This window comes from Pongo pygmaeus, chromosome 1 (assembly GCF_028885625.2).
Source record: "Pongo pygmaeus isolate AG05252 chromosome 1, NHGRI_mPonPyg2-v2.0_pri, whole genome shotgun sequence".
Taxonomy (NCBI): Eukaryota; Metazoa; Chordata; class Mammalia; order Primates; family Hominidae; genus Pongo; species Pongo pygmaeus.
In genome coordinates, this window is record NC_072373.2 from 166749494 (window position 1) to 166774455 (window position 24962).

The 24962-nt window shown below is 34.5% G+C and overlaps 1 protein-coding gene and 1 non-coding gene across 3 annotated transcripts in view; one reads left to right on the forward strand and one right to left on the reverse strand.

Annotated features, from left to right (window-relative positions):
- The window catches only part of EFCAB7 (EF-hand calcium binding domain 7), a 49559-nt gene that overhangs the window by 20187 nt on the left and 4410 nt on the right, over positions 1 to 24962 (reverse strand). For both annotated transcript variants that reach the window (XM_054484394.2, XM_054484400.2), the window contains exons 3-8: positions 20533 to 20744; positions 19808 to 19894; positions 18905 to 19100; positions 18341 to 18462; positions 6483 to 6624; positions 706 to 815 (exon numbers count right to left, since the gene is read on the reverse strand). In XM_054484394.2, coding sequence (XP_054340369.1) covers positions 706 to 815; positions 6483 to 6624; positions 18341 to 18462; positions 18905 to 19100; positions 19808 to 19894; positions 20533 to 20744 — 869 coding nt within the window. The remainder of the gene's footprint in view (positions 1 to 705; positions 816 to 6482; positions 6625 to 18340; positions 18463 to 18904; positions 19101 to 19807; positions 19895 to 20532; positions 20745 to 24962) is intronic.
- Positions 15779 to 15838, forward strand: LOC129023512 (U7 small nuclear RNA). The gene has a single exon (XR_008496825.1). It is a non-coding gene; the product is annotated as a U7 small nuclear RNA (small nuclear RNA).

Below are 24962 nucleotides of genomic sequence, written 5' to 3' on the forward strand. Positions count from 1 at the left end.
TCAATCTATTTTTGAACCCTATAAAATAAGTCAAGCCTGAGGATAGTAATCTTAAGTTTTTCTGTTTTGCAGTAGTAATATAAGTAAGACAAACATCTACAGCAACTTTTCCAAAGTCTTGAATTGCTTGCATTTAAGGAAAAAAATGTACTGGCATCAACCCTTTTTATTGAGTATATCAAATGTTCACACATGAGGCATCAGGGCATTTAGAAAAGATGAAAGTAAGGTACAATATTATACAACTTAAAAGGTATAAGCCAAGACTCAAGACTGCCAACCAATCCTCAATTCTTTATTTAAATTTTTTTTTAGCGACAGGGTCTCGTTATGTTGCCCAGGCTGAAGTACAGTGGCTATTCACAGGCACAATCATAGAATAATACAGCTTTGAACTCCTGGGCTCAAGTAATCCTCCTGCTTCAGTTTCCCAAGTGGCAGGGACTTCAGGTGCATGCCACCATGCCCAGCTCCTATACTTAATTCTTAAGAAATCGCAGCAAACAAGAAAAAATCCTTATAATTATTTAATTTAATTTAATATGATTAAATTAAAAACATAATATCTATAGTGTTTAAGTGCTGTTTAAACCTTAATTGGAAGGTATATGAAAGCTTAAAAAATAAAATATAGAAACATACTTTCCCCAAACTGCAGTTCATACTATATTTAAAAATTAAACACTAGAAAATAAATATGTATACTTCTCTATTTCGTAGTTCGGTAAAACACACAAGCTGTAGATTTGCTTGACTCTCATTTTCCTTGAGAATATACAAGGCAGTATCAACGGATAACCAAGGGGATGGTTTTCCTACAAACAAACAAACAAGCCCAAACACTTTAAAATAAGCAATCACTATCTATTCTTTCCTATATAAAAAATAAGTTACTAGTTTCTTCTTGGATATTTTCTTTAGAAATACACATTCCATGTTTTTTTTTTTCAAGACGGAGTCTCACTTGGTCACCCAGGCTGGAGTGCAGTGGTGCAATCTTGGCTCACTGCAACCTCCACCTCCTGGGTTCAAGCGATTCTCCTGCTTCAGCCTCCTGAGTAGCTGAGACTACAGGCATGTGCCACCACACCCAGCTAATTTTTTTATTTTTAGTAGAGATGGGGTTTCACCATGTTGGCCAGGATGGTCTCGATCTCCTGACCTCATGATCCACCTGCCTGGGCCTCCCAAAGTGTTGAGATTACAGGCGTGAGCCACCACACCCGGCCCATATTCCATTTTTATATGTAAACATGATAGCATTTGCAATAAGGCACAAACCTCAATACAGCAACCTTGTGAGAAACATTTTCTATATACTCACTTTCTAAAAATCATAACTTTTCTTGAACTCATCAAAAGCTGAGGTTGCAGGGCAACCAATTAGCCTGAAATCCAAGGAAAAACAGACATTTTCAGAAAAAAAATAGGATTTAAGTACTGGCTTACCTGTGGTGGAGCACACGAGGAAGAGATGTCAGACATCTATGTGCTGACAACCTCAAAATTTATATCTTTAGGATCTTTCCTCTGAATGTTAGACCCATATAACTGTGTATTTAACATTTCTACCTGGATTTCTATTTCCAAAACTGGACTTCCCTAGTCTCTTTTTAAAACGCTGCCCATCTCAGTTAATGGTAACTCAGTCTTTCCAGTTGCTCAGGTCAAAAATCTTGGAATCTTCTTTAACTCTTTTCTTTTCTCACATACCAAGACCAATCCTTAGGAAATCCTACGGTTCTGCCTTCAAAATATACCCAGAATCTCTACTGCCCTATCTCCCACCAACATCCTGGTTCAAAGCATTGCCAGTCCTCTTCTAGAATTCTACAATAATGTCCCAGCTGGATTCCTTGCTTTCTCCTGCGTAACCTTCCAACTGCTTTTTTTTTTTTAAATGTTTCAAATCTATTTTTAATGTTGCTTGTTGAACATTAACATTTTCACAATTCCAGAAATGACATTAATAAAAATATAAACAAATTGATATAAAAATCTGTGTAGACTAACCTAGAATTTACAAACTATTAATAAAAGGTGTATTTAAGCTTTCTCAATTATGGGACAACAAATAATAAACTTCATTGCTTCATACTAAAATGGTATTTTTGACTAATAACAAGGAAACTTAAACTACTGTGTAGTTATAATCATAGGTATTCAGTCCAAAGAGGAAAAAAGTTTTAGTGGTACTATGAGAACCTGTATCTCTGAAAATGTTAGCTCCATAAGTGTAAGCACTCCCAAAGATTATAAGATAATAAAATGTGGAAACAGGCAAACTATGGGGCGATTTAAAGTTTCTACCACTTCCTAAAGATTTTCTTTAATAGAATCATTCGTGCTAAGTGGATAAAAGTTACAAATTACAAAAGAAAGATACAGAATACATCCAATAACAAATTAATCAGACTGAGGAATATTTAGTGTAAAACTGGCTTTAAATTTTTTGTCAGCAGAATTTCTCAACATCTAACCCTATAGCAAATAATACAAATAACAAGGAAATTCTTCAAGCAGTTGGCATTTCTTCAAAACACAAGGGTCCAATTATAAGAAAAATATCACATTATTCAAAGTCCTACAGAATTAGAGGAGAATCTGTACTACTCATGTTTTTGCATAAATTCCACGATTTATAAATAAATAAACCCAAAATATAAATTATAAACATTTAATTTCAGTATAATGTAGACAAAAACAGCAGCTAACTTGTCATCTTTCACAGTAATTTTAACGTAAAAGGTTTAAACATTTATTTTGCCAATATATTTTTCATTGCATATAGGCTTAAAAAAAAAGACAATGGAAGTTATAAGTAATCCCTTGACATGTGTAAAATAAAATTTTTTAGTAGATGGGAATGTATTGATGATAGTCTCTTATTTCTTCTCCCAGATATGTAAGTGATATATCTAAATACTTACTAGAGCCAAATCTATCTCAAAAGTTTAGGTCATTTTTTTTCCTTTTTGATAGTATTCAATGAGAAATAACACTTTAAATAAAACTTTTTCCATGAGGAAGGTACAGTAATTATCCACTTCCTGGATACTCTCCTGTAGTCCTCTGAGTAAGCTCCAAACTCAATCCATACTCCAAGTAACAGACTTAAGATGTTCAATATTGGAACTCTTTGGCATCAATTAAAAAAGAAACCTTGGTAAAAGCAGAATTTACAAACATTTTGTTCCTTGCAGTACACCTTTCAAAAGACATCTTCATCAAATATGTAAGAAAGGAATTGCTGAGCTAAGTAAAGGTCTCTTTTTTTATGGTCTTCATTCTATCATTATTAAACCTTAATCTCATGTCATGTTCCAATGCATTATGTGAGTATTCAGTCAAAGAAGTGAGGCCGTTCTGCAGAATTGGTTCTCTGCTACAGGTCAAAACCGACTGTGCCAGCCTTGGCGAAGCTCCGCCGACTGCCCTTTGCTCCAAGTAATTTTTGGCGATTTTTAAAGTAATTTTTCCGGCGGAGTCATAGTGGCACTATACTCTTGGATAGGTTATCCTGTCTCTTCCGCTACATTGATGAGATCAGGCATCACTCGAAAATGGCGCTGAAAGCGCTGAGGCTCCTCATTCAAATTCGTTAGCGCCAACCCCGCCTTCCATCTACTTTCAATACAGTAACCTAACTGCTCTTGTTAAAATATAAATCAGATTATGTCCTGCCTTCTACTCAAAACCCTCTAATGGAGCAGAGAGTTGGGGGAATATTGCTCCTTTCCTAACAATAAGAAAAAGTTAATAAACTACAAAATCATAACTTTTCTTGATCCCATCAGAGCTGGGGTTACAGGGCAACTATAAACTTAAAATCCAAGGAAAGACAGATCTTTCCCAGGAGAGACGAGATGCAAGCACTGGCTTACCTGTGGTGGAGCAGAAAAGGAAGAGATGTCAGGTACCATACAAGTGGAAGAAGAAGAAAGAGGGCAGAAGAAATATTTGAAGAAATAAGGCAGAGGATTTTCTAAAAATAATGAAAGGCAACAAGCCACATATCCAAGAAGCTCAGAGAACCCCAAGCAGGATTAATACCAAAAAACAACCCAGGCAATAGCATCAACAACAAAAACAAAAACTACCTAGACACACAGTCAAACTGCTGAAAATGAAAGATTAAGATAAAATCTTGACCTTATATATGGGGAATAAAACTCACAAAAAACGAGGGGGAAACCTCATTTCTCTGATCAAAAGCCCAAGTCCTAATTATGGCAAAAAGAAACCTCTTCCTGATTTTGTCCTTGTTTCTCCCTGGTTTCATCTCCTACAACTCTCTCCTCACTTACTGCATTTGAGACACTCTAGCCTCTGTTCTTCTAACACCAGTACACTCTCACAGAGCCTCTGCACAGAGTATTCTCTCTACCTGGAATACTCTGCCACCTCCTCCACTCTTCACCCATCCCTTCCAGCACCATACACTCACAAGGCTTACTCCCTTGCCTTCTGTGGAAGACAGCAAAAATGGCTGTCCCCCTCAGTATCTACAGCCCTTTGCAATGTGATTTTGCAGCTTTTCCATCAAGAGATCAAGTCTATTTCCCCAGCCTATTAATCTGGACTTGCCTTTGACTTTCTGTGAGCAACAGAATATAACAAAGTAACACTGTGCTGGTTCTGAGCCCAAACCTCAGGAGACTCTATTGTGCTTCCGCTTTTGTTTTTTTTTTTTTTGTTTTCAGATCCCTGTTATACCAAGAGAACAGGTCCAGGCTAGTTTACTGAAAGATTATTAAAGATCATATGAGGCTGAGTCAAGTTGTCCCAGCTGGGACTTCATACATAAGAAAGAACCCAGCCAAGATTAGCAAAGCCAGCCACCAGCTAACCTGTAGCTAACAATAACTGTGTGAGCAAGCCCTACAGAGAAAAAACAAGCCTCTAAGAACTAACAGATCTACTGATTCATGAGTGAACAAATGTTTAATTGTTTGAAGCCACTGAGTTTTGGGGTAGTTTTTTATGTAGCAGTTGGTAACTCATACATCTCTTCTTAATGAAGCATATACTAACCACTCCATTTCAATGGCAACCCACATTCCCTCAGCATTCACTAACCCCCTTTCCTTCTGATTTTCCCATAACACTTATCACTTTCCTACATACCATGTCATTTACTATTTATTATGTTTATTATGTATTATTTCCCTCACTAAAATTTAAGTTGACGAGGGCAGGGATTTTTGTCTTTTTTTTAACTCTAATGTATCCTGAACACCTAAATTGATATCTGGTATATAAGGCCCTCAATAACTATTTGATAAATAAATGAATAAAGGAATCTTGTTAATAAGAATACAGAGAATTAACAACTACACTGAATTTGCAGGGCTATCTTGATTTCTCTCTCTGAAAAATAACTATTGTTATTGTCATTTAAAAGTATCATCTGCCAAATATTATACGTATCCCACAAGAGATGCAGTGAAAACTTTCAAAATCTCTACTTTAGGAGGGAAAAAGAAAGGGGGGGTGGGAATCCTCTAGTAAGAAAATGCTTGTATGCAAACATTATAAAAGAAAAATAAATATTGATTTAGAACAGCCAACATAAAAAAGGTTATCTAGGAAATCACCCTTATAGATAGATATCTTTCATTGCTTAAAAATTACATAACCATTTTAGACACTAGAAAAGTATTAATTTTTATCTAGAATATTACCATGAATACAAAGATTACTAATAAATATTGTCTAAGTCAGACAAAGGGTTTTGAAGGTATTAAAAAATACTTTCAGCTTCATATTGTTCCAAATTATCCCCTTGCAGTACTTCTCTTTGACATATTAATTTTAAAAATTGACAAATGGAAAAAGCTAAGATTAATTAGCAAATAAAAACTTAGTTCTGGCTGGGCACGGTGGCTCATACCTATAATCCCAGCCCTTTGAGAGGCCGAAGCGGGTGGATCACCTGAGGTCAGGAGTTTGAGACCAGATTGGCCAACATGGTGAAACCCCGTCTCTACTAAAAATACAAAAAGATTAGGTGGGCGAGGTGGTGTGCACCTGTAGTCCCAGCTACTCGGGGAGGCTGAGGCAGGAGAATCACTTGAATCCAGGAGGCGGAGGTTGCAGTGAGCCAAGATCGAGCCACTGCACTCCAGCCTGGGCAACAGAGGGAGACTCCGTCTCAAAAAAAAAAAAAAGTTAGTTCTATATCATGAGGAAACCAGTTAACATTTTTTTTCTTTTATTTTCTCCTATCTTAGCTGTAGAAAAGTTGGGAAAAAGTTCTTATTTTTAATAAAACATGCTTTAAACATATAAAGCAATCTACTTGCTTTTCATATGATTAACACAGTTCATGTATAGGCCAACATTTTCTTGAAATGTAACCATAAATTCTTACTTAGGCAGATTATTTTCTTCCCTAACTAGGACTATGGAATACTTACATAAGTACTTTCAAGGAGGGTACAAATTGACATTTTAAAAATATACAAAAAACTTAAACTTGCCTTCAACTTGACTCAGGTTTAATGGCTTAATTGTTAGATAAACCATGGACCTCTGAGCTATTTGCATCCTGTACTGATGACCAATGATTTCACCATCTTCTTCTAAGAAGAAGCAACCTTTTGATTGCATGTGTTGCCAGTCCTGAAATGAAGGAAAAATTATTTCAAACAATATTTATTAAATGTTTCCAGTATGCATAGTAATGAGGAGAAAACACAGGGGGATATAAAAGAAATGTCAAATATAATCATTGCTCTCCAGGAATGTGCAACATAGGAGGTAAAAAACAGACATAACAAAATCCTATTATACGCAGGGCATGGTGGCTCACACCTGTAATCCCAGCACTTTGGGAGGCCAACGTGGGCGGATCACCTGACCAACATGGAGAAACCCTGTCTCTACTAAAAATACAAAATTAGCCAGGCGTGGTGGTCCATGCCTGTAATCCCAGCTACTCAGGAGGCTGAGGCAGGAGAACTGCGTGAACCTGGGAGGCAGAGGATGCAGTGAGCCGAGATCGCACCATTGTACTCCAGCTTGGGCAACAAGAGTGAAACTCCGTCTCAAAAAAATCCAATTATAATTGGCAGTAATATATGGTTAACACAAAAAGATAATTATACATGCAAAAGAATTTACTATAATCTAAGTTCCTAAAATAGTGCCTAACACATTGGCTCAACAAATATTTACTGTCTAACTGATTGGGGTTGGGGGACTGATGTAAACTGAATGTGCAACTGATGAACTATATCATTAAGAATAGATAGTATTTCAATAATGAAAAGTTAGGAAAAGATATAAGGTAAAGAAGAAGTAAGAAAAATAAAGTTGGCCGGGCGTGGTGGCTCACATCTGTAATCCCAGCACTTTGGGAGGTTGAGGTGGGCAGATCATGAGGTCAGGAGTTCAAGACCAGGATGGCCAACATGGTGAAACCCTGTCTCTACTAAAAATACAAAATTTAGCTGGGCATGATGATGAGTGCATGTAATTCCAGCTACTTGGGAGGCTGAGGCAGGAGAATCACTTGAACCAGGGAGACAGAGGTTGCAGTCAGCCGAGATCGCACCATTGCACTCTAGCCTGGGCAACAGGGCAAGACTCCGTCTCGAAAAAAAAAAAAAAAAAAAAAAAAGAAGAAAAGAAAAGAAAAGAAAAATGAAGTATTGAAGAAAAGTAATAAATAAATATGTTGCTGTAATAGAATGAGATTAGTGCTAGAAGCACAGTAAGAAGGAAGAATTAAGGATTGCTAAAAGAAATATATTGAAAGAAAAAATGACTTTAAATGTAAAAGCAAAATAATTGTTTCAAGTGTAGATAACTAGAAGCATGCTGAATAAAAGTTTCACAGCTGGCCGGGAGCGGTGGCTCACGCCTGTAATCCCAGCCTTTTGGGAGGCCAAGGCAGGTGGATCACAAGGTCAGGAGTTCAAGACCGGCCTGGCCAACATGGTGAAACCCCGTCTTTACTAAAAATACAAAAATTAGCCGGGCATGGTGGCGTGCACCTGTAGTCCCAGCTAGTCAGGAGGCTGAGGCAGGAGAATTGCTTGAATCCCGGAGGCAGAGGTTGCAGTGAGCCGAGATCATGCCACTGCACTCCAGCGTGGGTGACAGAGTGAGACTCTGTCTCAAAAAAAAAAAAAAAAAGTTTCACAGCTACAGAACAATGCTGATGAATATAAAATATCACTTTTGAGAAAGATTTTTCTATATTGGCTTTACCATTTCTTGGTCTAGCCAAATCCCTTCTTGTCTGAATTAATATATGGGATCTCATAACTAGAAATGAGTAAAACTTGGCCAGCCACGGTGGCTCACACCTGTAACCCCAAGACTTTGGGAGGCCAAGGCGGGTGGATCACTGGAGGTCAGAATTTCAAGACCAGACTGGCCAACATTGGCAAAACCCCATCTCTACTGAAAATACAAAAATAGTTGGGCGTGGTGGTGCACACCTGTAATCCCAGCTACTCCGAAGGCTGAGGCAGGAGAATCGCTTGAACCTGGGAGATGGAGGTTGCAGTGAGCCGTGATTACGCCACTACACTCCAGCCTGGGAGACAGAGGCTCTGTCTCAAAAAAAAAAAAAAAAAAAAAGAAAAAAAGAAAAGAATAAAACTTGAAAATGGCATCTTGGACACAAAGTAGAAGATTCTTTATTGAAGTTACGAGAAATTGTGTCATTACCATACCTATGTGCAAAAATGCTTTTCACTTTATTAGTAGGCTTGCCTACATGAAATGTAAGTAAGAATATTTAAATAATAAGTTCAAGGCTTTAATAATATTGATAACTACTGAAAAGGTATATGCTACCTCTATAACAATAACATCATAAATGTTTTCTAACTCATTATAGAAAGATTTATTATGGCACTGCAAAGGCAAAAATAATTTACATTGAGATCGGTTTCATGCTCACATTTTTAAAAGAAGACTAAATTATCCTAACATATTTACATCTCATTTTTCTATTTTATGTCATAATTATTTTCATATTTTATTAAAAATCTCTATAATTCTAATGCCCTACTTAGATTTTCATGTAATCCTTTCTAATACTGACCTTATGTAGAAACCCATTTTTTACATTTTAATAAACACTGCTTTATGTTCTGCTTTTAAATTTTAATTTTATATCCAAAATATTTTGCTGTTGAAAATGAATAAAGCTAGAGGACTCAGACTTTCTGATTTCAAAACTTACTACAAAGATATAGTAATCAAAATGGTGTGGTACTAGCATGAAAGCAGACATACAGAACAATAGAATAGAATGGATAGCCCAGAAATAAATCCTTGCCTATATGGTCAAATGATTTTCAACAAGGGTGCCAAGATCATTAATTGAGGGCAAGGACAGTCTTTTCAACAAATGAGGCTGGGAAAACTGAATATCCATCGCAAAAGAATAAATTTGGGCTCTTATCTTATGCAATACATAAAAATTAACTCAACCTGAAGACCTAAATATGCTAAAATAAAACTCTAAGAAGAAAACATAGGGGGAAAGCTGACGCTGGATCTGGCAATGGTTTCTCGGATATGACAACAAAAGCACAAGCAACAATCAAATAAATTGGAATTCATCAAAATTAAAAACTTTTGTGCCTCAAAGGACACTACCAACAGAATGAAAACACAATTCATGAAATGGAAGAAATTATTTGCAAATCACATATCCAAAAAGGGATTAATATATAGAGCATATAAAGAACTCCTACAATTCAACAACAAAACAAACCACCAGATTTTTTAAATGGGGAAAGTAATCATCAAATGATCACCTCTCTAAAGAAGATATATAGAAGGCCAATAAGCAAATGAAGAGATGCTCAACATCACTAATCATTAAGGAAAGACAAATCATAACCTCAATGAGATACCACCTTACACCCATTAGGATACCTATTATCAAAAAAACAGAAAATGACAAGTGTTGGTATGTGGAGAAATTGGAACCCTTGTGCATTGTTGATAGGAACATAAAATGCATAAAATGGTGAAGCCATTGTGAATAATAGTATGGTAATTTCTCAAAAAAGCAAATCTAGAATTCTATATGATCTAGCAATTCCAGCTTCTGGGTATAGAACCAAAAGAATTAAAAGCAGGGACTCAAACAGGTATGTATGCCAATGTTCATAGCATTACTGCTCACAATAGCCAAAAGGTAGAAACAACCCAAATGTCAATTGACAGAAAAATAGATAAACAAAACGTGGTAAATACATGCAAGGGAATATTATTCAGTCTTAAAAATGAGTAAAATTCTGGCACATGCTATACATGAATGAGTCTTGAAGACATTATGCTAAGTGAAATCAGCCAGACACAAAAGGACAAATATTGTATGATTCCACTTAAATGAGGTACCTAGAGTGGTCAAATTCAGAGAGACAGAAAGTAGAATGGTGGTTGCCAGGGGCTGTGGGGAGGGGGAAATGGGGAGTCATTGTTTAATGAATAGAGTTCCAGATGAAAAAGTTCTGGAGATGTATGGTGGTGGTATTGATGGTTGTACAACAGTGTGAATGTACTTAGTGATACAGAACTGTATACTTAAAAATGAGTAAAATGGTACATTTTATGTTTTGTATATTTTACCTCAGGAAAAACCATTTTGCTATGCAATATTCAAAATTTCAATTTAAATGGTTCTATGATTAAAAATTGAATTGGGGCCGGGTATGGTGGCTCACTCCTGGAATCCCAGCACTTTGGGAGGCCAAGGTGGGTGGATCACCTGAGGTCAGGAGTTCAAGACCAGCCTGGCCAACATGGTGAAACCCCATCTCTACTAAAAATACAAAAATTAGCCGGGTGTGGTGGTGGGCACCTGTAATCTCAGCCTCAGGAGGCTGAGGCAGGAGAATTCCTTGAAACTGGGAGGCGGAGGTTGCAGTGAGCTGAGATCGTGCCATTGCACTCCAGCCTGGGTAACACTGCAAAACTCCATTTCAAAAACAAAAACAAAAACAAAAACTTTGAGTTGGTATACCATTATTTAGTTAACTATTTCTAATATGTTAGACATTTAGGTCATTTCTAATTTCTTATCACAATATTAATAGAATACTATTTTGTCTAAATGCTTTTCTTCTGATGAATAATTTCCTTGAGAAGAACTTCTAGGCAAAAATGTATGTATATTTTTAAAGCTACTGACATGTGTTCCCATACTGCTTTATAAAACAGTACTGCCAATTTTACAATACCACCAATGGTATATAATGTAATAATTTTACCATTATTTGGTTAGTATTGTTTTATTGTGAAAAAAATTGGGTGATGTGGGATGATTTCATAAGCAAGGTGTGGGTACATAAAGCATTCATTATAGTATTCCATATATTTGTATATGCCTCAAGTATTTCATAGTAAAAATGGTATTGTAGTAACTTTTGCATTAATTTGAATTTCTCTGATTATTAATACCAAGGCTGAACATTTCCCTCATATGTTTATTATTTTTTTATTTTGTATAAATTACCCATTCTCCTATTCTCATAACTCTATTGCAGACTTAGCATTTTTCTTACATATTTTAATAAATTCTTTTGACTATGTTAGATATTAACCACTCTGTGAGTGTTAATGAATGTATTTTCTCTATTTCCTTTTATTTTCATTTTGGTTATTTCTCAATTTATACAAGTTTTCTATTTTTATCTTTATCTTTTCTTTGGAAATTTCTTCTTAAACTGCATTTTAAGATTTTATCATTATAAACTGAACTATACTCAAGCTTTCAGTCAGTCATTAATCACCTGCACTGTCACACCTTTGGGGTATACAAGATATGTGTATTTTTAATTCTAAGAAATTAAGATGTGACCTTAACTTACTGAAATTTATCTTGTTAAGTATATTGCCCATGACAGAAACAAGTCATTATATATGATATTTCAACAACATCCTATGAGGCAGTATGGGGTAGATATGAATTAGTCATTTTAATAAACAGAAAAATTGAGGTAGCCAGAGATTATATGGGTTCAGAGTTTTACAAGGAGTTTGTAGCAATATTAGGTCTAGAGTCCAAGACCTTTGGCCTCTACATTTAGACCATGTTTCTAAAAGAAAATGTACTCAGGGTACGAATTCAAATTTTTTATTATCTGTGATACAATGAGGTTCAAACTTAGGCTTGTGGCAGAAGTTGAAGTTCAACTTTTTTTTTTTTTTTTTTTTGAGATGGAGTCTCACCCAGGCTGGAGTGCAGTGGCACCATCTCAGCCCACTGCCACCTCCACCTCCCAGGTTTAAGCAATTCTCCTGCCTCAGCCTCCCGTGTAGCTGGGATTACAGGGGCCTGCCACCACGCCCAGCTAATTTTTTGTATTTTTAGTAGAGATGGGGTTTCACTATGTTGGCCAGGCTGGTCTCAAACTCCTGACCTCAAGTGATCCGCCCATCTCGGCCTCCCAAAGTGCTGGGATTACAGGCGTGAGCCACTGCGCCTGGCCCAAGTTCAACTATTAATGATGAGTAATGATACACAGACTTTCATTTAGCTTCCCTATAAATCTCTTGGATGGGCATATATATGAACGAACAACAGATGCTAGCATTACCTCAGACCCAATTGCCCTTAATGTAATCAACATGACCTTGGATGGTGATGACTGGTAAAGAATAGAAATGAAAGAAATGTTATACAGTATTTAGACAAGTTACACTTTGAGACAGTTTGAATTATGATTCTGACATTAAATGGAAAACATTTAAATGCTTTCAATCAGTTTTGATTATAGCATCAGATGGAATTTCATCCAATATATTTTATATTTTTTAAATTTACCTATTTGGAATGGTAAAGGATAATACTTTAGAATTACAGACTTGTAAAAGTAGAAGAAATCTAAAAAGCAATCTAGTCCAGACTTCTCTTTTGAATGACAAAAAAGACTGAAAAATAAAGTGATATATGTGAAAAGCTATAGTTCTCAATTGACTGCAGAACTAGAACCAAAACCTAGGTCTCCTTACTTTCTCTCCAGTGTGTAAGTTATATTCTAAGTTCTGTTCTATTTCACATTTAAATATCTGCAGTGATTTTTAAAAGCCAGTTTTTAAAATAAACTTTATGAATATATCATTACAATAAAGTATGGTAAGGCATTATCAATCGGGATTCCATACATTTAAGTGTTAAGATAAACTTAATTATTTGGTTTTCTTACTTTAAAAATGTAGAATTTAGTAGCTGCAAAATTTCTTAAATTTGTACTGTAATCATCAGCACAGCAGCCCTACCCCCAGCTTTAAAAAAGTGGTTAAATTAAGTTTTAAAAGATAATATACTTTGCCTGGTACACTGGTAGTAAACATAATTTGTGCCATTTAGGAAACTCAAAGATTTCGGAAGAATTTTTCAATGTGCTGATGCTACCTCTAGGGCAGTGCCACAGATTAACAGGACATGGCTTTATAGAATTTAACTGGGAAACAAGTTAAACATTTTTATTATAAGTCTTTCCTAAGTTCCATGTCTAGAAAATAATGCTATAATAGAAGAGAATTTGTGAGCTTCTTTGGAAAGACAGCCAAACTACATACTATAACATTAAATATGGATTAATATAGCTGGAAAATGGTAGAACAACAGTTATTAAAGTAAGACAAATACCACATTATTTATAACAACCAAACTTCAGTGTAATAAACAGATCAATTTGAATTCTAAATAACTTCACTAGGAGAACTTATAGCTCCTACTGTTCAAAAGGAAACATTCAACTTAAGATCTGCCAGAGTTATTAAACATACAATGCTTATTCAACTTAAAATTTCCTTTCAAGGCTGGGTGCGGTGGCTCACGCCTGTAATCTCAGCACTTTGGGAGGCCGAGGTGGGCAGATCACGAGGTCAGGAGTTTGAGACTGCCTGGCCAATATGGTGAAACCCTGTCTCTACTAAAACTACAAAAATTAGCCAGGCGTGGTGGTGCACGCCTGTAGTCCCAGCTACTAGAGAGGCTGAGGCAGGAGAATCACTTGAACCCGGGAGGCGGAGGTTGCAGTGAGCCGAGATGGTGCCACTGCACTCCAGCCTGGGCAATAGAGTGAGACTCCATCTCAAAAAAAAAAAAAAAAAAAAAGAAAAAAAAAATCCTTTCAAACAAATAGACTTTCAATCATACAAAGCTTTTTCTCTAGGACCTAGACTAAAATGTTATGAACTAAAAGAAAAAATTACTGACAAATTGGCTGGCTCATTCAAATAAATCAATTTGAAAGGATTATAGATTAAGCTGACAGTTTGAGTATTAAGAGAAAAATGAAAGAAGGTTGAGTTTTGAAAATAATTTTAGAATAAGAGTAAGAAATTCCATGTATGATATAATTTTTTGACATTATAAAGCAGAAATAAAATAATAGCTTGTAATTCTTATATAGGGCATGAGGTGGTGCTGTATTCTACCAATTCAGGTAAATTCATATAAGTGCAAATTGAACTGTTATTTCCTTTATTTGTCATATACAAATTTTACTTATTTTCATTCATAATAATAAGGAAATGCTGAAAAGTACAAAACCAAATACTAAAGCAAAAAATTCTAGTTATCAAAACAAATGTATCAGTATAGTCACATTTTTCTTAGAACACTGTAGTGAATGAAAATGATTTAACATACAAATTCTGTATTATTAAAATTTTCAGTGAGAAAGAATTATTAAGCAGAAGATCTGCCATAGATTTAGTCAGAAGAGGAACTCATCACTACCATTATCATCACTATTGCTTTTTATAAAGATTTCCTATGTCACATACTTATTAGGAAGCTATTTGCTTTGGGGTACGATAAGACAGGTAGGTAACCAGTTGTTGCACTTTTTGTTATTAAATAATTGTAAACTATACATACTTAAAAAATAAAAGGTTAAATAGATAATTTATGAAGGGTAAAATTGATGTGGGCTGAAATCTAATTGACAAATTGAATTGATCAACATTTTGAAAATGTGAGAAACTTATAAGAAAATTATTATCTGGAGCTTTCACAAAAAACAGATAATGAACCATTTGGAATTTCAAATGTTTATATTTGTATTGCCATATAGAGACATACATATAACATATAAATAGTATACAATGTAGATGCTATATAAGTTTTGACATTTGTAATATATAGGTTGTACAACATATGTGTGTGATGTGTGTGCATATGTTGTACTATATATGTATAAAACATAAATGTAGGCATACTCTAAGAATTTGAATATAGGAAGTATTGCATCTCTGGAGTTTACAACTGATAGTTTGGGGCTTACTCTAATTCTAGACATGACTGGTCTTAGCAAGGAAGGTGAAGCTATTCCTCTCTGAAAGGAAAATTCCTGACATTCCTTGACCATCACAGAACCTAAATAAATGGATAGAATTCAGGATTTTAAAAAGAATAATAATACAGTAACTAAGTATGGCCAATAGAAAGTAATATATGTATAGTACCTGTAAGGATTTTATTTTCCCTTTGTAATTCAAGTCCTTTACCAATTGTGTGGTTTTATGGTTTAAAACATGGCTTACCCTTACCTATCACAACAATTTTCTAATTTCTGAAAAGTCCCTCCTTCTCTGTCCCAATTCCATACTTTTCTGTTCCACATGAAGTTGAGATACCTGAACTTGTTTAAAATAAATTTAAAGTATCTGGAAAATTAATTTAACAATCCTTTCAGTAATTTATTCTGTACATTCACAACCAAGTACTTTTCAGAATGGTTATAAAACCTCAGGAATATATGAAATTTATGAAATAAAAAAAGAAAACTTCAAGTATTACAGTTCCTTTAGAATTTGTCTAGCAGGTTCTCTGTTTTTCCAGAAAACCCCCCCAGGAAGAAACAAGACTTAAAGAAAAATGTGGCCAGGCGTGGTGGCTCACATCTGTAATCCCAGCACTTTGAGGGGCCGAGGCAGACAGATTACTTGAGGTCAGGAGCTCGAGACCAGCCTGGCCAACATGGTGAAATCTCGTCTCTACTAAAAACACAAAAATTATCCAGGGATGGTGACATGCACCTGTAATGCCAGCTACTTGCGTGCTGAGGGAGGAGAATCACTTGAACCTGGCAGGTGGAGGTTGCAGTGAGCCAAGATCCCACCTGCATTCCAGCCTGGGTGACAGAGTGAAACTCTTGTCTTAAAAAAAATGCATAAATAAATAAAGAAAAGAAAAGAAAAATGTAAACAAAGAACTGAATGCTGCTGAATAACAAAAGGGTCACTTAAAAAAATAATAATTTCAGCTCATCTAAGAAATAGATAGGAAGCAACAGTAGATAGGACAATATCAAGATCAGAAACAGGATACTAAAAGGTAAGATATACAGAGCTATCAATTATTTCCAAAAGACATTACATTTTATATGAAACTCACAGAATTAAAAAGTTGACAGTATGCCCTTTTCTTTTAATCGTTAAATTATCTTAGTACCTTTTACCTAATTCCCAATTATCATCCACACCATTCCCTGCTCTTGACTTACATACAAAACTTTAGTCTCTTTGTTAAATAATCGTTACGACTTACAGACTAATTTTGGCATTTTTCTATTACACCTGCCCCTACCTTATTACATTAAGTACTATCCCAGGCCAAGTTATCATCACTTTATATTTGGAAAACTCTATCAGCCTCTTAGATGGTGTCTCCGAGGTCTCTATATATAACACAACAGTAGATTAACTTTTCTTAAACTATACTTTAATCATGTCATTTCCTTATAAGCATCCAGTTATTTCTTAGTTCTATAATAATATTAATACTAGTATTTATTAATGTCCTTTGTATATAATAAATAGTATTAACATTATTAACACTATTCTTTATTAATGTCCTTGGCATTGTGCTAAATGCTTTACATATGTTTACATACGATTTAAATCTTTCCAAAGCACACTAAATATAATTACTCCCTATTTATGGGTAAGAAAACTGAAACTCTGAAGGGCTGCTGACATATTCACCCAAGGTCACACAGTTATTAAGTGATAGAGCTAAGATTCAAGCCCAGGTAGATCTCTACCCAAAACTCTAGATCACTAATCTAATCAACATCTAGAACACTGGCAGACAGTAATCATTCAATAAATATTTGTTGAATAAATGAATGAATAAATATTATGCTATAGTGTAGCATACACCAAGGTAGTCCTTGGTATACTGTTAATAGTCAAATGAAAATTTATATTTTTAAATTCAAGCTCATATTTTACACTAAGCAAAATAACTGGCACACATTACATGCTTAGTGAATATTTGTTGAATTGAACTAAATTTTAAAAATTATATTGGTATGAGCCCAACTAATGACACAGAGGAAAAGTCTTACTATAACTTAACATAATCCACATTAATATTTATTTATATCTCTCTTTACAGTGGCTAAAATTACATTTATTTGTGCTTTTGAATCAGGTAAACCATAATTATTTAACTAAGTTAATTTTATTAAGAATTAATTTAGTTGCAAAATACAAAAAGGTTCCATTGGTGGAAAATAATATTGTTGGAACACTAAATATTGTGTATGAACATGTTGGACATGCACATCAAATTGCTTAGGGTGTACAGATTCCTAAACAGTCTGAACAAAATTCCTTGGAGATAATGTTTTAAAATTTTAATATAGAACAAATGTCACTGTCTAGCAATTTAAAGATATAAGGGACTTCAGAGTTCAATAACAAATACAGAGTTGTTATTTGAAACAAAAATGTGGCTCTTGAGAACAATCAGTTCAGCTTTCTAACAGCAGTTATAGTATGTGGTCATAACCATTTTTTCCACTTTTACAGAGGTCTCTAGGTGCACATATTTAATGTATCCTAGCAGTTTCCAGTTAACGTTTTATATTTCTGTAGCTATTATTTTCTGTTGAAAGAAAACTAGTAAAGGTTGAGTCTAGAAAGGGAAAACAAAGAAAGAAGATCAATATTAACACTCTACAAATATTGACTTAGCTAAGTGACTTTGTTGTCATTCTCTCACAGGAATTGAAAGTGAATGAATGATTTATTTATAAGAAACACCTATGGTGAATATTTGTTAAACAAAACAAAAAATTTGCTTGCCAAAGTATATAACTTGATAATCTACTCATCAAGTTATAAAACTTGAGTGTTACCATTTTCAAACTGAAGACTTTATAATAATATTCATCATTTTTAATTTGAAAGTATTACACTAGCTTACAAGTAGAAATTACACAGAAAAACCTCAAATTACTTCATAAACTTTACTGATTCCCTGTAGACACTGCACAGTTATTAATAAACTTAATGTCAAATTTTTTTCAGAAAAAGTCATCTCTGTTAACTTAAAATACTATACCTTTACTAAATTTGGCTCTGTTAACTTTGAGTTTCGGTTACCATTAGCCCCCATGGTAATTGTGAAGGAAACAGATGTTTTGAACTTCCTGGTCGCTGACAGTAAAGAACTCCTGGTGTCACCTGCAACAAGTAATGATTATTTGGTCTCATATTATGAAAAGTTGTCAATGGGAGTTTTTTCCACAGTGCAGTATAAAAGATCTACTGTATTACTTTGACTCTCTTTGTTCTCCCTATTGAAATAAAGTCAGAAGTTTTATATTTAACAGGCTTTAATCATCCCTAATTTATGGGCTTCTAATAAGAATTCTTATTTCAATATGTCACCTTTCAGTCTGAAATTTTAGTTTTAATAAAATATAATGAGCAGAGCTAAGTCAAGTTCCATAACAAAATTTTACTTCAATAGATTTTTACAGCTAAAAGAGTCTAGAAATAGTAGCTAACAAAAGTTAAGATTCTCATTTGTTTTATCACTGATAAGCTGAAATGGAAGGAAAAATTTATCTGAATACGACTCTTCATTTCTGATCAAGAAATTCTTAGGGTTAAAAATAAATACCTTTATTTGAGAATGTTTCTGGATCAGTTTTTCTGATGATTTTAGGTGATGGTTTTGGTACTGGTGATGGGTCCCTTTCAGGGGACTCTTCGATGTGGTTTCCAAACTGGTGACGCATCAATTTACTGTCAACCTCTAGTTTTTCTAGTGTAGTCTTGAGACATTGCTCGTTGGTTGTCATATATAATTTACAAAACTACAGGAAAAAAAAAGTCCAGTGGGTAAAACATTCAGTCATACATTGGGGAAGAGGAGAAAGCAAATGCACATTAGTAGGCAAGGAATAGACTGATAGATGGAATATATTTCCTATTGATGGTTACGCATTTTATTTTTTTGAATCAGATTGACCAGCCTCAAGTGACCTAGTGAAATGTAGCCGTGATTCAATGAGGTCATACTCTGAGTGAAAATAAAATGTTACACAAGGAGAGGTGATTTATTATTATTTTTTTTACAAGATGTGTAGACTTGCATTTGTTCAAAATAATTTTTATGATTCTTCCACCTCAGAAAGGTACATTTCTGAGTAGAGTCTCCATGTTTATGTGTGTATCTGTCCGTGTGTGTGAGCACACGTTTTTTAACTTGGTTATATTATTTTTAATGTAGTCATCAGATTGCAATTATGGGACTGGAAAAATTAAATTTCATGCACAATATTTAAGGATGTCATTGCCAATATTAAAAAGATGCATCCCTTTAAAAATAATTTGCTGACATGTTAGTTGACATGTTAACTGATTTAATTGTTTCACAATGTATACATATATCAAAACATTGCATGTACACTGTAAATATATACAATTCTTATTTGTCAATTATACCTTAATAAAGCTGGGGAAAAATAAAAACACTTTTCCAATACAGTATGTAAATTTACATCAATGTGAGCTTATGTACCTTGATGTAGTCAAATTTGCCATCAGCATTTACATCAGCCAGATTTATTATGGCATTTACTTCTTCTCGAGTCATCTTCTCACCTCTCTGAAAAAAAGAAACAAGATTTATTTTAAAGCAACATGATTACTACTTTGTTATTCATGGGGATAGTGGAAGCACATTTTAATCTTTTCCACAAGTAAGTTTGAATGTATTGCTTCATTATAAATCATGAGTATTATATATAAAGAATGAATGAGGCGGCTATGTAAATTTCACAATTTTATTAAATTTTGTGAAAGTGTGCTGAATTTCAGTTTACTAAATAGTAACTAACAATTGAATAGTATAGAGTCAGTTATAACTGCTATTGAGTTTAGGGGAATGATATTTTCTAACATTGTACCAAAAAACAGAATGGATTCCTAATCCCATTTATACTTGGTTTTCCTTTTACTTATCACATATGGAACTATCACTGATTTTCAAAGAGTTCTGGACAGGAACGAATTAAATAGGAGCACAAGGGGATGGTAACATAAGCTCAATTTTATACTTTATCTTTTATTTACAAAGAACATTTCATCCAGAAGGATTCCTAAGTAATTTATAAATAACATGTAAGTAATTCATTTAACCTCTCAATGAAATAGTTATTTTTAATGTGGACTTTGGTAGTCAAAGCTAGATTCCAAGCTGTTTTAGAAAATATGCACATTACAAAACAGTTTTACAGATCTTACCTTTGTTAGAAATTTATAAAGGTCAGTGTGTAAAATACAGCCATCATCATTTACATCTAATTGCTTAAATGATTTTAGTAGTTCTGCTTTTGAAGTAGGTTTTTCCTTCCTTAAAATTATACAAAAATCATCAAAATTCAGTTTGGCAGTTTGAGGAGTCCAATACTTATTAATGGTCTTTTGGGATGGATTTCTTCCTGCATGCTGAAGAGCTGCCCAACAAAACAAGTATTATTTGTGATTGTAACACCTGCAATTTGTACTTAAGCGCATTTTTTTCTTCAAATCATTATGTATAATGATATTTAAAAAACACTAAACATATACCAGTACATTACTTTGGTGTTGATTTATCTAGTGATACCAAGATAGGTCTGACTTTGAAAAACAAAAATATTTATGCCACCACCTATAGATTCTTTAATTATTAACGTCAAAATTAAATAGATTTTCCTTATTCTGACAGTTTGGTTCTCAACCTACATGGTTTAAATAACTAACAATATCTGATTACTTAAGAGCTTCTAAAAGCTCTTCTAAAAGCTTCTAAAGGAAATACAAGATTAAAAACAACCATCCACTTAATTGTTTGGGGGACAAAAGGATAACACAAAAAGTATGAATTAGTACTTTTTCTGGCTAAATACTTTAATCACTATTTAGCCATAAAGAAGGAGGAAATCCTGTCATCTGCAACAACATGGATGAACCTGGAGGACAACATGTTAAGTGAAATAAGCTAGACGCTGAAGACAAATACAGCATATCTCACTTGTGTGGAATCTTAAAAAAAAAGTTAATATCCTAGAAGTAGAGAATAGATCAGTGGTTACCAGAGACTGGGAAGGGGAACTTAAGTACTACCTAAGTACTCTGGGGGTAGGGGAGGATGAGGAGAGGTTGGTCAACGGGTACAAAGTTACAATCAGATAGTGGAAAATAGGTTCTGCTATTCTATTGCACAGTATGGTGACTATAGTTAGCATTAAGGTACTGTATATTACAAAATAGCCAGAAGAGAGGCTTCTGAATGGTCTCACCACAAAGAAAAGATAAATGCATGCAGCGACAGATATACTAACTACCTTGATTTGATCGTTATACAACATATAAATGTATTGAAATGTCAAATTGTACCCCATAAATACATACAATGTGTGAACTTTAAAAACAAATATCTTAGTGAAATGAGAATATCATTCATTTAAGAATATCAATGTCAATAAGGCATGATATCTAAAATGTTCATCTTTGCTAGGTACTAAGCTTTCAAAAACATTAATCATGTCCCAAATGTCAAATATATGCACATAAAGTATCCCTTTGCAGTTATCATCCTGCTAAAAATCAAGAATGTCAATATACTGTGAGAGAAGATTATTATAGAGATGCTATGGTCAAACTACTCTTCATTTTTAACCATATCCTTCTATCTATGAAGAGCAAAGAAGTACATGTGAGAAAAGCTTTGTATATTTATGTATGTCATATCACACTAAAATAAAATGGTTAAAGCAACTGCAGATATTTTGAACAGTTGAATAAAAGTAACTTGGTAATTTGCAAATAAATCTCTGCATACTGAAATATAACATTTTCTCAAATGAACCAATGATAAATTTCCTAAGCACCACAGAAGGAATTAACATAATTTTAAAAGATACAATTGTCCTGAATTGTACTGCCAAATTCTATTACAAAATCTTATATTGGATAGTTCCAACTATCTTTATAGAAATTCACAAGATCTGTGCATCACCAATCAGCATCAAAAAATGATAATCTGGATATTGTACAATTTAATGTAATAAGGACCAATAAGTATAAAACAATTTCACTAAAGAAATATCCTCATGGAAATAGAAACCAGATCAGGGTAATAAATACAGATATAAATGAGTCAATTATATTGAACATTATTGTGCACAAGTATAGTATAGGGTGATTTTTGTTCATCAATACAAACTTTTTAGTTCCAAAGAAATTTTATATTCTAGACTGGCGTGGTGGCTTACACCTGTAATTTGGGTTTACAATTATACTCTGGGTGGCCGAGGTGGGCAGGTCACCTGAGGTCAGGAGTTCGAGACCAGCCTGGCCAACATGGTGAAACCCTGTCTCTACTAAAAATACAAAAATTAGCCGGGCCTGGTGGCATGTGCCTGTAATCCCAGCTACTCAGGAGGCTGAGGCAGGAGAATCGCTTGAACCTGGGAGGCGGAGACTGCAGTGAGCCGAGATTGAGCCACTGTGCTCCAGCCTGGGTGACAGAGCAAGACTGCATCTCAAAAAAAGAAATTTTATTTTATTTTTATTGTTATTATTATTTTTTGAGATGGAGTTTTGCTCTTGTTGCCCAGGCTGGAGTGCAATGGTGCAATCTCGGCTCACTGCAACCTCCGCCTCCAGGGTTCAAGCGATTCTCCTGCCTCAGCCTCCCAAGTAGCTGGGATTACAAGCATGCACCACCATGCCCAGCTAATTTTGTATTTTTAGTAGAGACGTGGTTTCTCCATGTTGGTCAGGCTGGTCTCAAACTCTCGACCTCAGGTGATCCGCACGTCTCTGCCTCCCAAAGTGCTGGGATTATAGGCATGAGCCACTGCGCCCGGCAAGAAATTTTATAATCTAAATAGGAAGTCTACATCTGAGTGTAAAATTGCTATCTATGACCATAACTTATGGGTTACAACATATCAAAAATCCATAAATAAAATTCTCTTCTCCTCTAGATTATGCCAGTGACTTTCAGAGCTAACAGAAGTTGTAGTTGTGGTAACTGCCATCTTCCATATACCTATAAAGGCTTTGTGGAAATTCGTTGCATTGGAGATAATATAAATGTTTTTATTCCCACAGTTTTATTTTGGATGTTGACAAAAGCCCTGATTACCATGCTGCCCTAGCAACAACAGGTAAGTAAGTATTTTGCCTAGTGTGTAAATGAACTATTCCTTAATTCAGCTGTTCACAGAATCAAAGAAATGGCATATGTGTTTTAGGATTCCAACCCAGCCAGCTCCTACCCTTTAAAAGCTGGGAATACAAGTAGATGTAAATGAAGTTGTAATTTTTTTTGGCCTCTAAAATATTTTTATTTTAAAAAGGCTTAGTGTGCAAAGATGTTTATCATATTGCTACACTACTGCTACTAATAATAAAGGAAACAATGTTCAAAGAATCAAGGAGTGGTTAATTGAATCATGGTACATATACAGAATGCATCTACACAACTACTAAATTATTTTTATGACAATGAATATTATATAAAATTTCCTGCAAAATTTCTTCCTTATTGTTAAGCCTAAAGTGCCTTTTTTCTAAGGTTCTTTTTTTTAATCTTTAATTTTTGGAGGTACATAGTAGGTGTATAATATGAGATTTTTTTGATACAGGTATGCAATAATTACATCAGGGTAAATAGGGTATCCGTTGCCTCAAGCATTTATCCTTTGTTTCAAACAATCCAATTATACTCTAATTATTTTAAAATGTACACTTAAATTATTTTTTTTACTACTGTTACCCTGTTGTGCTAGCTAATACTAGGTCTTATTCTTTCTATTTTTCTATTTTCTCCCCCAACCCCCCACTACCCTTCTCAGCCTCTGGTAACCATCATTTTACTCTCTATCTCCATGAGTTCAATTGTTTTAATTTTTAGCTCCCACAGATAAGAAAGAATGTGTGATGTCTGCCTTTCTGTGCCAGGCTTATTTCACATGATGACCTCCAGTTCTAGCCATGCTGTTGTGAATGACAGGATCTCATTCTTTCTTATGGCTATGGTACTCCACTGTGTATAGGTACCACTTTTTAAATGTTTATCGATTCATCTATTGATTAACTCTTACGTTGCTTCCAAATTTGGGCTATTGTGAATAGTGCTGCAGTAAACATGGGAGTGCAGATATCTCTTCAATATGCTGATTTCCTTTTGGGTATATACCAAGTAGTAGGATGCTAGATCCTATGGTAGCTGTATTTTTAGTTTTTTGAGAAGCCTCCAAACTGTTCTCCACAGTGGTTGTACTAATATACATTCCTACCAACAGTGTAAAAGGGTTCCCATTTCTCCACATCCTTGCCAGCATTTGAAGTCCACATGAAAGAAAATTATATTTCTGTTCAGTTTTGAGAAAAAAGGTGTGTAACTTTTTCTCACAAGTGGTAGCTTAGCATATGCTTGCTGCTATCTTTAGTAACAAAGAAAATACTGTTTTAAAAAATGTACTGGTAATTAGAAAAGAACAACTTTCTCTGAATAAAATTAATTATGCCAAAACATGTACTCAGTAAGCAGATGTCCCCATAGCTAAGAAATTGGTACAATCTATTTCCTACTAACTTTAATCTCTAGGTTTAGAATTAGCTGGATCTAATTATTAAGTTTGATGATAGTAAAAATATCATGTAGCTGTAGATGTTTA